Source organism: Ursus americanus, chromosome 30 (assembly GCF_024610735.1).
Source record: "Ursus americanus isolate L20-20 chromosome 30, mUrsAme1.1.p, whole genome shotgun sequence".
Lineage (NCBI taxonomy): Eukaryota > Metazoa > Chordata > Mammalia > Carnivora > Ursidae > Ursus > Ursus americanus.
The window spans coordinates 12,334,832-12,350,099 of record NC_142156.1 but is presented as its reverse complement, the minus strand read 5'-3'; the positions used below and the strand labels follow the sequence as shown (position 1 = coordinate 12,350,099).

Here is a 15,268-nt window from a genome sequence, read left to right as displayed (position 1 = left end):
AGCCAAATGACCAACTGTGTATGCTGGCAAAATCTAGACATTTTCAGACAAAGCTGACAACTCACAGAGATTGATTGAAAAAAATCTATGGAATGCTGTATCATGTAAGAAAATGAAATCTATAAGGAAAAACTTTCACAAGAATTAATAGGGTCTGCTAAAAACAATAATAAAACCAATGCACAGGTTTTAAAAATGTAGAAAAAACACTAGAGAGTGACACAGATTAAAGCATGTTAAGGTCCCTCATCAGCAGCACAAGGGAAAGATAAACACCAGGCATGTCAAAGATGGCAGCCATGTTAAAAAAATGGAAGGAATTAGTGAAGTTAGAGAATGCCCTTAAAAGGGAGAAAGGCAGCCAGCTTCCGTAAGGTTTCTAATCAAAATTATTAGTACTTGCCAACAACTATTGAACACTTACGATGTGTCAAGAGCTTTAATAACATGCTCACTTAATCCTCACAATAGCGCTGTGACACATTCCCATTTGACAGATGAGAAAACAGAGGTGTGGAGGCCAAGGTGGTTGCCCAGAGACTAAAAGGTGGCCCACAGTTCAAGCCTTTACTATCTGCTGGTAAAGGCCATGGGGGAGGGGGGGGGGCAGGACAGTGTACATCCATGTGGGACCCTGGCTGCAGTCTTGGGGGATATAGGTGAGGAAAGAGCCCCTAGGAACACCAGGTGGGTAAGGCATGCTGAGTGCTCACTTGGGGTTGACCACTGGGACCCCCACCTGAGCACTCAGGAGGAAAGGGAAGCCCCTTCTAACCACAGCACAGAGGGAAAGCCATTCACCGCAGCCGCCTTCTCTCACCATCCCGGTCTAGGACCCAGCCACGCCAAGCGTGAGGTCTCCTGCTGGCCTCTCCTGCCCACCCCCTCCCCCAGCCACCTGATCCCTGAATCCTGAATGAGCTTTCCCACCTCCTTGGGAGTGGAAGACCCACTTCTGACAGCCTGCCCATCCACAAAGGTCACACCGCTGGGACAACAAAGGGCCTTTTTGTCCTCGCGCTTACGGTGGCTGCCACCACAGCGGAAATCACCCACTTGACCTTCTGGCTTTATGAATTAATAATAAAGTTGGAACGGGAGACAGGACGGCTCGCAGGCCCAGGCACCACCAACCCCCCCCCCCAGCAATCACCTTGCTGGGTGCCACTAGCATGGGCCCTGCCTTATCTCCCCAAAGCGGTGGGCACTTCTGAGCCAAAAACACTTTATTGCCTTGGCTTGAGATAGCAAATACTGAAGGGCTTTGCGAGAGTAAAAGCATCTTATCAACACTCGAGGCATTCTGTCTGTACGACGACGGGGCCGTATGGCATGTCTGAGCATTGATTACATTCTAGGCTGCATTCCGGGGGCTATTAACTCACAAAAAAATATCCTGCCAGTGTGGGGCTGGGGGTGGGGTGAGAAAGAAAGATGCATAAGGGATCTGATAACTACTAATTCGCAGAGCTAGGAAGTCTTGGAGCAGACTGGCAATTACTTTCATGCAGAGAAAACACAAGTTCTTTCTCTGAAACAGGCATGAGCCACTCAGTAAGACCCCAGGAAACAGAGGGGGCTGTACATTCCTGCCCTTCCTCCCAGAGCCCTTAACGCCCCTCACACTGCCCACCACCGAGCTTGCCCTCCCTGGGGGCAGCTCACAATTCTAGAACTTTCCATAGCATGATACCGAGCTTATCTGCCTCGAGGTCTAATTCTCCCCCTTCCAACTTAGTAAACAAGTGTGTAGGACCCTATTAATGAGGTCACGGGGTAACAGTGGTTGCCTGCCCCAGATATGCAGACCCTTTGTCTCAGTTTACGTCGTATGGGGTTTGGGTCACCTGGGAAAAGCAGTTCTAGAGTTTGGATTTCACACTTGGCATCCAAGTGACCTTGAGTAGTCCCTTCAAACGTCTGGGCCTCAGTTTCCTCATCTGTAAATGGGCAATGATATGCTATAATGGTGAGATGACCCGGGCCAGCCAGAGTACAAAATGTCAGCAGGGGTCAAAGCAGGGGTGCTTCTGGGTGCCCGCAATGAAGTTCATTTGCCACCTGGCCCTTTAAAAGCTTCCCAAAGCAGCCTGCACTCTTCCACACGGCAAACACCCAGGGAGGTGAGCAGGGGGGGATCTGGGTACCCCGGAGGGCTAGGGCCACTGTGCCCACACCGCCAGACCATTTCTCCCCAGCTCCCCCCCAGAGCTCAGCCTTGGGGGGGGGGGGAACTGACCCTCCCCAGGCCTCACAGACTCCTTTATTCCTCCCGGCCTGGGAGACAGTTTTCCATTTTTGCTAAAAAAAAAATGGTTTTTAATTATTTTCTGATTAAGGTACGATTTACATACAATGGAATCCATTTTCGCTGTTTTGTGAACCTGATGTGTCCTGGGGAATCCGCTTCCCTCCCCCGCCCAACCACACAGACACAATTGTGTGCCCTATTTCCTGGGGCTCAGAGATTGCCCAAGGACCCCAGGGTAAAAGCCATAGTCCACCCACAGGAAACAGGGAGGGAAGCGGGCAGGTTTGTACTGGCCATTTAGCCTCACAAGCCTCAGTGGGGGACAGGAGGAGCTCAGTAGTACCGGCCAGCCCGCACCCCCAGAGCTCCTGGAGGGCAGGGAAGGCATCCGGCCCACCTGGGCATCCAGAGGGAATATGGCACACAGCAAACAGGCCAAGCTGTGACCTGGGGCCACAGGAGGACTTTACAACCGCCAAGTAGTGGCCAGCAGCGAGAGCCCAGGGGAACACGGGGTGCCACCCCCACCAACCGGCATGGGCCACCCAGGCCTCCGCTTTCCTCCCCGGGGAGGAAGTCTGGGGATCCCACCAGACACCGAATCCCAGCTCTGCTTCTCGGCAGCCTGTGGCCTCGGGCACGTGGCATGCTCTCCCCAGCATCCGCGTCCTCGCCGGAAAAATGGGAATCCACGGCGTCCCCCCCCCCCGGCGGGGGGGCGTTGCAGGAGCAGCTGCGGATCAACTGCACGGCTCGGCTCCATGTTTGGCAGATGACAGGCGCCTGGTAAACACTGGCTGTCACCATGAAGAGGTCTGAACTCCAGATCTGGGACATTGTTTTCTCTTCTTCCTTCTGGCAGCTTCTTGGCATCTACATGGATCTGCCTGTGGAGCTGTTCTGGAGTCTGAAGGAAAAAATAGACCCTCCACCTTTCCCAGAATCCTCCACTTATTATTTCCTTTCCAGCCCCAGGAGCGGGCACGGATGGGGGGGGGGGAGCAGGAAACAGCTACCTCCAGGCCAGCTCAAGGTGGTAAAGGGAGCGATTGGGCTTCAGGCAGGGATCCCCAAGGGGCCTGTCTTCCTGCCGGGGGCCCTCTTCACACCTCGGGACACACGCTGGGCTTCACTCCGTTCCTGCTGCCGAAGGAGCGTCAGAGAGGCCAGCTCCGGGGGTTAATGTGAATTTTAGTGTTCTAAGTAGTCCACTTTCTTGGCTCAGAAAAGATGTTTGGGAGGACTTTTTTTTTTTTTTTTAGGTTTTAAATCAATCAATGAGACTCTTACAGGCAAGGGGAGGTGGGTGTGCAGCTCTGAGGATGCCCTGCGTGGGCAAGCTTGCGCTCGGCCTATTTTTGGTGGGGCTGGTTTAGCGCTGAAGCCGACAGGTGCATTTCCTGGGGCCAGGAGGGCTGGTGTGGCCCCGGCCGGCCCTAGGGTTTTCTCCTGGACACACACTCCAAGGCAATATTCGATGGATTATAAAGACCCTGAGGTCCCCAGCTCTTCAGCATGAACCCCTATGTTGTGAGCACCGCGCGGGCATACCAAGGTGAACAAGGCACCTTCTCCCAGCTCTCAGGAAGCTCCAAGTTTCGAGGGGGTGGCAGGTGACAGAGCTGACAGCTCTAACATGGTGTGGGGTGTGCTATAATGGGAGGGAATGCAGGGGCCGCGGGAGTCTCAAGGACACGCATTAACCCTCAAAGGCTGGACTGAAAGCAGGCAGGAGGGCTTCTGGAAGGGAGCAATAGCAGAGCCGAGCCCCGAATGAGGAAGAGCGTGGGCTTTGTCAAGAGACGGGGTTAAGGGAACATGTTTGCAATCTTAACCCGGCTGCTGGTTACAGAAGTGTCCCCTTACGTAAACACCAAATTATGCACAGTCAAGTGAAGAGTGCTCCAGGCAGAAGGAATGGCTTGCACAAAGGCCCAGAAGTGAGAAAAATAGATGTGCGGGCTGTTCCTATCCCTTCTGCATTCCTAGAAATCGGAGGCAACTCCACACAGCGAAAGCACAGTGTCAGCAGGAAACGGACTTGGGGATCCTCTGATCCCCCACTCCTCCGCTTATGATCTGTGGGGCTGCCAGCAAGTTTCTTTATCCCTCTGAGCCTCAGTTTCCTTATCTGTAAAATGGCCGTACTGCCACCTTCCATGGACGATTATAATGAAGATTTCACCAGCGTGCATGCCAAGCGTTGAGCGCAGAGCCTGGTGCTCAAGGAATGATGCCCATCACCACCATCCCGTGCTCATCCTGCTTGTTATTTCCAGAGGGAGTCCTCAGGAAGGGACCAGGCTGACTCTTCAGATTAGGGACCATCTTGGTTCCTCAAAGAGGCAGGGTGAGCCAAGCACCCTTGTGGGCACAGCCTGTTCCTTGGCTGACTGGGCCTTACTTAGGCTGAATGTTTCCCCAGGATTCCTGTGGGTGCAGGATCCTGGGAGCAGACACGCCCATGCCACACCAAGTACTTCACATCTGTATATACGTCATCTTACTGAAGCCATATAACCAGCCCAGGATCCAGATGGGACCACTGGCTCTTAGAAGTAAGAGGACTTGGTTAAGGTCACGCAGCTAGGAAGTGGGACCAAGCCTTAACTCTTCTTCGCTGTGGTTCAGAGTGATGGGGACATACAAACGGGTTGAAAAACATGGCCAATACTACTAAACACTTGCCCAAGGCCACACACCTAGCAAGAGCCCCTCCCCAACAAGCTGAGCCCTGACTGCAGCTACATTACAATTCTCATTTATTGTCCTCAAAGTCTTCCCACCACGGGGCCTTTGCATTTACCATTCCCTCTGCCCCCAACTGTACTTTCCACTCATCTTCGCGAAGCTGGTTCTTGTTGGAGTTTCTGTTCCATGTTCACCTCCTCAGAGAAGCCCCCCTGGTCCTCCCTAGAGAAATGTTTCCATGCCCTTCCCCTGACTCACACCACTGTGTCTCCCCCCGCAGGAGTATTATCCTCTCTGGATCGCCTCTAAATCCCCAAGTCCTCCGTCAGTAAATACTTGAATGGGTTAAAATGCCCAGACTGTGCCAGCCCCTTTCAGAGGACAAGGGGGAACTTTCCTCCTAATTTAAAGTTCAAAGAACTGAAGGTATTCATGCTCCCCTCTAGTCTGACCTCACAGCCCCTTTCCTGACATGTCCCCCCTTCCCTCTTTGGGGTAGGAAACTGGAGTCCTGGGCAACTAGAAGGGAAGCTTCATCAGCCACTTGTAGGAAAGTTCCAGGGGGAACACTCAGCATCTGTCTTCCCCACAGGAGCCTGGACCCAGGAAATGGACACGATTCCCAGCATGCTCTGCGGTCCCATCACCTGTCAAACTCACCACCAGATGGAATTCCCCCCAACGGCCTGCGTGGGGGGTTGCCACTTTGCTGGCAGAAATCCCAGCTACAGAGAACCCTGACTTCTACCAGTGCAGATCCAAGGCAGCGAGAGTTCACTCAACCAACAGTACCAGGGGAAACCCAAGAAAGAAAGAGGGGAAACCTACCTCCTCTCTCACGTAAGCCTTGGGGTTGAACTGAACTTATAACTTTTATATTCACACATCGTTCAAAATGAAACTACAAAAAAATTTACAGTGAAACGCTCACTCCCTCTTCGTCCCTTCCACCCAATCTGCAAGTATTCACCCTTCTTACTTTCTTGTGGATTCTTCCTCTGTCCTTGATGCAAATAAAGCAATTACAAATATACGCTTTTATTACTTATTTTTTTAAAGTGTTCCATGTTATATATGCTACAGTTTTTCCCCCCTCCACAGATAGTTCTGTGATTGCACACGTGAAAACACAACACATGTGTATGTGATGTGTAAGTGTATACACCTACGCACCCACCCAGACCAGGTATTGAGGTGCTTTCTGTAATTTTCACCCAATTCTCCTAGACAGAAGTGTTTAGATTAGGGGATCAGCAGGTGTCGCCTTTCAGCCTTGGCACAAGTGGCTGGGTCATCCCCGCCCCCACCCAGGTGATCAATTATGGACCTGATTAGCTGCCCTAAACTCAAAGCACGTGCAGGGAGCCAACCAGCTCCCATTTCTTGAGCATCTAGCAGGTACTAGCAGAACTTCCATTCTAGAGAGAAGGAAACCGAAAGATGAAGTGACTAGCCCAAGGTCACACTGCCAGGAAGTGGTGTTGGCAGGATTCATATCTGCCTGTCCAGTTTACCCACTCACCTGGTCTCCCTAGGTCTTGGGTCCACACTCCCCTTATCACAGCTGGGGGCAGAACCCGGCACCCCGAGGTCAGAGCCCAGGGTCAAGTTCCCGGCACCCCCTGGACGGGGGAGGACAAACGTTTCCACCGTCACTTCCCTGCGGTCAGGTCGGCCCCGCGGAGCGGCCTCTCCGTGCGCCCAGCCTCGGGCCGGGCCGGATACGGGGCGCGTAGCCTCTGCAGGTCCCAAGGGTCCGGGCAGCTCAAGGAAGGTCGCCGAGCTCTGCCCAAACGCACCGCGGGCGCTGCCAGCTACCTGGCGACGTGAGCCCACCTGAACCCACTTTACAGATTGTAGGACAAGAGAGACGCAGAGGGACGGGCTCAGCCACCCGAGGTCGCACGGCCGGGAAACGCCGAGTCCGGCTGCCACCCAGGTCCCGCCGACTTCAAAACTTTCCGGCCCCTGCGCCTCGCGAACCCGAACGACTTTCAGGTGCGGAGCGCGCGCACCAGCTGGGCGGCCCGAGCTCTCGCCCTCGGAGCCGGGACTCCTGCCCTGCCCTGGGGGAGCCGGGGCCCTGCTCCCTCCCCGGTCCGCAGTCCCCAGGCCCGGGGCGGGGGAGGGGGGGTTCCCTGCCAACTCCGTGGGCGCCGAGGCTGAGCGGCCGCAGCACTTACTCAGCATCGCCGCGGAAGCTCCTCACCGCAGCCTGCAAAGTGCCCGGCGGGGACCCATTTGCAGGAGGGGGAGACTGAGGCGCAGGGAGGGCCAGGAGCTCGCCCAAGGTCACACAGCGCAGCCGCGCGGAGCCGGGCAGGCGGCCGTGGGCTGGGAGCCACGAGCCAGCCGGCCGGCGGTCCCCGCCCGTGTCCCCGCGGGATACTCACAGCCGGTCTTGCCCACGAGCTCCCGCACCTCCTCGGACGCGGAGTGGGCAGCGCCCATGGTGCCCGCAGCGGGGACCCGGGGCGCGCGTCCCTCGCAGGCCCCTGGCTGGCGTCGGCTGCGCAGCGGCCGTCCGGCTTCGGGTCCAGCGCGGGTCGGGACGCCGGGTACAGGTCTGAGCCGCGGGTTCCGCGTGGGGCGCGAGCGCGGCCTCTTATAGCGGCGGAGGGCGGCGCGGCGCGGTCCTAGCGCGCGCCGGCTTCGCGCACTGCGGGGATCGGGGAGCGCCCTGCCCCGGGCCAGGAAAGGCGGGGAGGGGTGGAAGGGAGCGCGGGACCTAGTTGCCTGCCGCCAAGGTTCCCCCGTCCCCGGTGCAGCGGCCGTGCTCGTCGCGCCTCCCCGCCTCCGCACCCCTGCCGGCTTTGGAAAGAGGCAGGTGTGAACAGAGTTGGGGTGTAGGTGAGCGGGATCGGACCCGGGGGAGGTTCCATATCCACCCCCACCCCGGTTCCATCACACATCCTCCCAGATCTCAGAAGGGAAACTCACCTGGGACCGTGAAGAAATACAGCCAACATTAATCAGCTCTCTGGTGAAGAGCAATAAACAGTACTCCACCTTAACGCGCACAAGGTACTTAGCTTGGCTCCTTCCAGGAAAGCCCCTCGGCCCCTCCCCAGCACCTTGACAAGGTGGACACACCACATGCCGGAGAGGCCCATCCTTGTGGCACAGCCCAGGAACTTGGGGTGGGGGAGTTTTCAAACTTGAGGAGCAGGCAGCTTCCTGGCTCCGCCCCCCACCCCCATTCTGGCTCAGGCAGGGCCCAAGAGGCTGCATTTCAAATTGCCCAGAGAATGTAATGCGGGTAGTTCCCCCAAGTCTCCTGGGAGAAGTTTTGCCTTAAATTGGCTTAAGGAATTGGATTCTGTGGTCAGGCTGCATGACCTGGGCCTGTCCTGCCACCTGTTTGACCATGATTCCTTCCTACCTAAAATGGGGACAATAATAGTGCCTAAAATGTCCATCAGAAGGGCCTGCCCTGGGACAGGGCACAAAGCAGTTGCTGTGGGATCCTGTCCATTTTGCAAGGGAGGAATTGATTCTCAGAAAGGTCACACAGCCAGGGCAGAAATTCAAAGTCAACATTTTCTGGTTCTCAAGGCCAGACCATTGCGCTCTCCAGTGCCTTGTGATGCGGCCATCCGTGTTCGGCATGTATTCAGTATATGTCTTGGGTGCCAGGCTCTGTGACAGTGCTGGGGTGGGTGGGTGGTTAGGCATGGGTCCTTTGGTGCTCACAAAGACCTGGGTGGGCCCACCTACATCAGTTTCACAGGGCACTGGGGAGGGGGTGCTGAGAACCAACTGCCCATACCTGAACCCAGCCACAGCTGCAGAATGAGCCCCCCTCCTGGTGGAAAGTCCAGCTGCCCGCTACACTCAGTTGGCATTCAGAGAGCTGGAGCAGCCCCTGGAATGTGCATTTCGGAAGCACCATTGGGCAGGGCTGGGGTAGCCAAGCTGGGGACGTGCTGGCTGCGGGGCATCAGCTGGTCTGAGTTAACTGGACCCAGAGCTTGCGTTTCAAGGCAGAAGGAATCAAGACACCCAGATTGCCCTCCGGGTCAGGAAAGGGGTTCTGGCCCCGTGGGAATGACCCACCACTGCAGGACACAATTTTATTCTGATGTAAAATACCAGTTCCTGGAATTTTATATATTAAATTATCCAAGGATTAAATGATGGGGCTTACTTCGGAAGAGATGGAAAATAGCATTTTCAGGATGGCACCTCCTCCTTCTTGACCTAGCTGCTCCCAGAGCTAGAGACAGTGCAGGTGGGTGGGGAAGAAAGCCCTGGGACCCTGCTCTGGGGCAGTAAGGGGAGGGGGGCACATGGCTCTGATCTGCCCCCTTGGTGATCACAAAGAGGCCTCCAGTGTGTGGGGTGAAGGGAACCTGTCTTCACTCCGTGACCTGTCTACACTGGCACCTTCATCTCAAGCCCCCCTGATCACTGTTGGCTCCTACAGGAGTCCTGGTACCTGCCCCTTCTGCCTGGAACTCCCTTCCCCTCCCTCTTCCCATGGCTGAGGCTTCCTCTTGGGATCTCAGTGTAAACATCAGCTCCTCTGAGAGGCCTCCGCAGGGCCTCCCTCCACCCTCCCGGGTCTGCTGCCAAACAAGCCACCTTCACCAGCCAGCAGGGAGCTGGAAGAGGGGAAGGCTGGGGTGTGATGACCAAGGGGAATTGATTCCTGATGACAAGCCTTGGAGAAACAATCAGGAGCTCCTTGTGGCAGCAGGAAGGTGGAGAGGCCAAGGCACAAGCTGGGGGTTCGTTCATTCATTCATTCATTCATTGCACATCTATTGTGTTCAGGTACCTGGCTGGGTCCTAGGGCCACAACCAGGAATCATCAGGAGCCACACTTTTGCTCCTAAGGAACTCCTGGAGGAATGGGCAGACAGACACACAGGAGGTGACAGTGCAGAGGGGTCAAACAAGGGCTAACTTGGGCCCAGAAAGATCTGGAATGTTTGAGCCAGAGTGGGTCCTGAAAAGACTCTGTTAATCCCTTAAAGTGAGCTTTAGGAGTCCATGACTGCCCCCAACTGCAGACCCAAATGGACAGGCCAGAGGTACATACTGGGTGGACGGCTGTATCCGTGAGGTCTGGGAGGCCCTGGACTCTTGCCCCCCTGCTCTGGCCGTGATGCATATACACAGCAGGGGCTCTCCCCACACAAAGCCTGCTGCTGCCTGTTCCAGGACGCCAGGGCTTTAATTCAATCCTAGCAATGGCTCTGTTGGCGTCAGAGCAGGAAGGAGGTCTGGAGCTTTGCGTGGGGTCTGGCTGGGCTGATTGCATCTGCTGTTGGGAGCCCTGCAAGAGGGGCACCCTGTGTGGGGATCGTTAGTTTCCCATCACACAGCGTGACCTTCTGAGGGCTGGAAAACACTTCAGTCACCAGGCAACTGCCTCTCTTCTCCCAGAGGAGCTGATTAAAACCAGAGCCCGAGATTAGAATGGCTGGTACCTGGGAGTCCGCAAAGGGCAGCGACATTGAGAGACTTCAAGGATGGTCTTCCTCCAGCTCTCCTGCATTCCTTTTAGGGAAGGCTCCCAAACCATAGGTGGGCAAGTGACGTCATCTCCCTGAGCCTCAGTTTCCCCATCGGTAAAACAGCAATAATATTGGTGCCTTCCTCGCGGTAGCTGTGAGGATTAAATGTTGATATTTGTGAAGTGCTTAAAACAGTGCCTCACAGAGTAAGAACCATCTAGCCCTGTGTAGGTAAAGCAGGGGGAAGCCTTACTTTGTAGCATTTGCCTGTTTCCAGGGTGTAGATATTCCCACCGTGTCAATTTCAAGCTACCAATGATTTGACAAGGGGCTTGCAAAGTTCCTGAAATGTCTGACAATTTCATCTTGCAAGCCAGTCGGAGCCAACTGTGGCAGGCAACTACACAGTAGATTGTTACTATTCATATGTTCATTCACTCACTGTTTTTTTTTTTAAGTTTATTTATTTAGTGATCTCTATGCCCAACGTGGGACTTGAACCCATGACCCCGAGATCGGGAGTCACACGCTCTTCTGACTGAGCCAGCCAGGCGCCTCCATTCACTCACTATTGAGTGCCAGGAATTTAAATACTACAGGAAAGGAGGCAGTCCCTGACCTTGGGGGATCCTGGAGTCAGGAAGGAAAGAGATATAAACAGACCATCACGGCACACTAATGGACACTGGCGGCGGTGGGAGTCTAGAGGAGAGGTACTCAACACATGCCCATTTTATTGATGGGAACACCGAGGGATTCACAGAATGTGTGGTAAACCAGAATCAGAATACAGATATGAAGCTGGATAAATGGCAGTTCCTATATCTGTCTCGATTCCCTATCCCTCTAATCACTTAGAGGTACTCCCAAGGCTCAGCAATGTTCTGGGGGCAACAAGACTCTTTCCTTAATCTTCAGGCTCCTGACTCTAAGAAAGGTACAGGGAATGCAGGTGCCCCCTTGGTTAACCTCTGACTTAGGGAAGACCACACCTAAACTGCCTCAAACAAGTAAGGATTAGTGATGATCCCATAAAGTCTGTCCAGGGATGGGAACCCTGCAGGTGCCTCACACCCAAGTCTGGGCTCTGACATGGGCAGTTTCCTCTTAAGCTCATTATGGCTCCTTATGTTGGTCTCGTGAATGGAATCAGAGAAGAATCATCCCCAGTCTGCCTCTTGAATTAAAGCTGTCCTTTTGGTTATCTTTTAACCAATCCTTTCTTGACTGAAGCTCCCGGACCTCTTCGGGGAATCTTCGGTGACAATGTTATAGCAGATAGACTCAACTCTGCATTGGATCCCCTGCAAGGGCGCTGCCCTCTCTGGTTGTGTACCCCAGGGGTTGCTTGCTTTGCCCTCTGAACCTTGATGTACCCAGCCCCATCTTGCTCGAGAGGATTCAGCAAGGGTGAAAAGGCCGGCAAAGAGCATGCCCCCCCCCACAACTGTCCACTCCCTTTCTCGGGGGACAAGATCCAGGACTTTAGAGCCAGCCTGACTCTCCTCTTTCCACCACTCTCCTCCCCACAATACCTCGTGAGAAAAATCAACAGAACTTGCACTCGAATTTCCGCCTTTGTGCCCACTTATTTAATCATTTCCTGGGTGACCAAGTTCTCCGGATCCTGCAGCTCCCAGTGAAGCGCTCCTCCCCCTGCCCCTGGGTTGCACTAATGCCCCTGCCCAGCATCTCTGTCCTACCCGGTGGCTGGAACCGCCACCCAGATCGCAGAGGGACACAGCTCCAGGGGCGAGTGGGAGGGCCGTCCCCCTAAAAATGGAGACGGGGGGGGGCTCTTTGGGGAGGGCGGCTTGAGCATGGTTTTCTCTTATTTATATAATTATAAATAGTGACCGATTACTGGAATTTGCAGGGGGCAGATGGAAGCTTGTCCCTGGATGGGCTTCAAACTGCATTGTTGTCCGAGAAACGAGCTCACCAGAGAAACAGACAGAGGTGGCAGGGGCCCAAGATCTATTTTAACTTCACCACAGCTTCACATGGAGCAGTGGGGCAGGCTCTGCAGAGGGCTGGGGGCTGGGGGAGGACGCAGTGATAACCGGTGTGTGGGACGGTCTGCTAGGAGGGCTCCTCAGACACAAATGCAGCCCCCCTGCGGGGGCCCCAAGGGGGACTGCTTTTACTCACTCAAACTCTGTGATGTGGGGAGAGGTATCCTACACCACAGAACAGCAGGACTGTATGGAAGGGGGAATAACCACGTCTCATCCCTGGAACCTGTGAGCACACCAGCTGAACTTGAGGAGATGCCCCCAGAATAGGGCTGGTGGATCCCATGTGATCTTGAGGGTCTTTGTATGTAAAAGAGGAAGGGGGGGGCGGTCAGAGTCGAGAGTGATGTGATGAGGGAAAGACTCCACTGGGCAGTGCTAGCTTTGAATTTGAGGAAGGGTCCACGAGCCAAGGCGTGCAGGGAGCTGGGAAAGCTAGAAAATGCAAGGACACAGATTCCTCCCTAGAGCCTCCAGAAAGGAACACAGCCGGGCTGACACCTTGATTTTAGCCCAGAGATGCCCGTTTCAGACTTCTGACCTCCAGATCTGTAAGATGATACATTTGTGTTGTTTCCAGCCATCAAGCTTGGGGTCACTTGTTACAGGAGCCATAGGAAATTAATGGCGAGTGGGTTTGCACCTGCCAAGACCCCTGTGCCACGGAAACCAGCGGTGACCAGACTGTCTTCCTGGAGGGATGGTTCTTTAAATTCTCAGCGCATGCAAATCATCAGGTGTTCTTATTTAAATTCAGATTCCTGGACCCCCCCCCCACACACACACACACAGGTCCAGACTCAAGAGGCCCAGGACTGCATTTGAAATAAGAATGCCAGGTGATTCGGAGGTAGATGGTCTTTTAATTTTGGTAATGGCTATACTGAGATGTGATTCACATAGCAGGCAACTCCCCATCGAGAGTACACAACTCAATGGATTTTCCATGTCTTCACAGAGTGGTGCAACCATCGCTATAATCCATTTTAGAACATTTGCATCATCCCCAAAAGAAACCCCACACCCTTTATCTATCACCCCTCAATCACCCATCTTCGGGCCCCTGACAACCACTAATCACCTTCCTGTCTCTATGGATTTGCCTATTCTGGACATTTCATGTAAGTGGAGTCTCTAATATGGGACCTTTAGTGTCCGGCTTCTTTTTACTTAGCACGATGGTTTTGAGATTCATCTATGTTGCAGTGTGGGTCAGTCCTGCATTCCTTTTGATTGCCAGACGATGTAACATTGTATGGGTAGACCCATACATTGTATTTATTCATTCACCCATTGAGGGACATTTGAGTAACTGTGTGGTTTTCCTTAAGGTGTCTCATTTAGCCATCCCGGACAAATGATAGGGGATTTGGCGATCTAGCACTCCCATTTTGTAGATATGGAAACTGAGGCTCCATAGGGCTCAAATCACATGCTCAAGTTCACGTGATTTGTAAGTGACGAGGCCCAGGTGGGTCCCATCCCCTGGCCCATGAACCAGAGACACCTCTTGCAGGTGTCTCCACTGAAAGTTACAGAGCTGGCAAAAAAAGAAAAAAACAAAACATCTATATCTTCCATCTGCTCAATCAGTCTGCCATAATTTCCCTCTACTGCTGAGTAATGACCCAGGGATACCCTTTACCGAACGCTAAGCACTTTCTATATCATATTACCTCACTGAATCCTCAGACAACACCGTGGGACGGGCATTCTTCAGTCCTCTCCTTCCCCATTATAAGCACAAGGAATTACGGGCTCGGAGTCCAAGCCCTTGGCTGCCACACGGGTGGTTCTTACATGGTTTTGTGCCTCAGGGCTCCTGTGGAAAGGGCCTGGCCCGGGAATCTGCATTTTTAACAAGGGCAGGTCGCCCGGGGACCACACATGAAGAAGCCCTGTACCACCAGACCACGAGGAAAACTAGCTTCTGGCACATTCTCCACTATTACTAACTGTCCCCTTGGCTGCCTGGCCTTCAGATAGGTCCCCACTTCTAGGTTGCTGGTAGGTGACAGGGCAGGGATTAGATGCTGAGCCAGCCACCTCGGGCACCACGAGCTGCACCGGCAGGGCAGTACCACTGGTGAGGATCCTGCCACCTGCTTCCCCAGCCAGGGGGTGGGGGTGGGGAGCAGATACAGCCATCTCCTCCCCTCTCCCCTCCCTCCCTTCCTCCCTCCCTTCTCTCTTGGACAGCTGCATGTTCCAGCAAGACCCCAGCTGAGTGCCTGGAAGGCAGGATGATAAATACACGTTGGGGTTCAGAGTTGGCACAGCCAATAATTTGGGGCTTACTTGGGAGAGGACGCGGCAGGCACCTACCATTTGGGCAGCTGGCGGTGGAGGGCACGGGCAGGCTGGGAGGTGCGGGTAGGAGGTGGGCCCAGAGCGTCACCGCTCCCACGCTGACTCAGCAGAGCTCAGGACCTGCTCCTGCTGACTGGGCGCCCTTCCCAGATGTCCACTCCGGGCCGTCTCTTAAACCTCTCGTGGGGCTGGCTGCAGAGAGCAGAGATGGCAACCAGATCCAGCTCTCCTGCTTCATGAAAAAGAAGGATCTGAGTATGAAGGGAAGGCAGGAACCCTTTATGCAGGGGGACTTCCACCGCACTGGAGACTCTGGGGGAGGGTGGGCGGGGAGGACAGGTGCTCTGGGGGCTTCCCAGTCCCCAACTGTGTGTGGAGGCAGGTGCAAATGCCAGGCAGTGTCCAGAGTTTTGACCTGGCAGAGGGATCTGCTGGAGAAGACCCTGAAAGAGAGCCCCCATGTCACCTTGGATGGGAGCCAAGTGGGAGGGCTCAAGGCAGAACCAAAGAGCTCCCTGCAACTGGCTAGCTCCACTCTC

The 15,268-nt window shown here is 54.4% G+C and overlaps 1 protein-coding gene and 1 non-coding gene across 5 annotated transcripts in view; both read right to left on the bottom strand.

The window, feature by feature from the left end:
• Positions 1 to 7,535, bottom strand: part of TESC (tescalcin) — a 61,346-nt gene extending 53,811 nt beyond the window's left edge. For 2 of the 4 annotated variants that reach the window (XM_087857311.1, XM_087857312.1), the window contains exon 1: positions 7,336 to 7,535. In XM_087857311.1, coding sequence (XP_087713437.1) covers positions 7,336 to 7,393 — 58 coding nt within the window. In that variant the 5' untranslated portion in view covers positions 7,394 to 7,535. The remainder of the gene's footprint in view (positions 1 to 7,335) is intronic. The other 2 variants (XM_087857313.1, XM_045776039.2) reach the window with 1 other exon arrangement.
• Positions 7,536 to 10,884: 3,349 nt separating this feature from the next.
• TRNAG-CCC (transfer RNA glycine (anticodon CCC)) lies at positions 10,885 to 10,957 on the bottom strand. The gene has a single exon. It is a non-coding gene; the product is annotated as a tRNA-Gly (tRNA).
• Between the last annotated feature and the right edge of the window lie 4,311 nt (positions 10,958 to 15,268).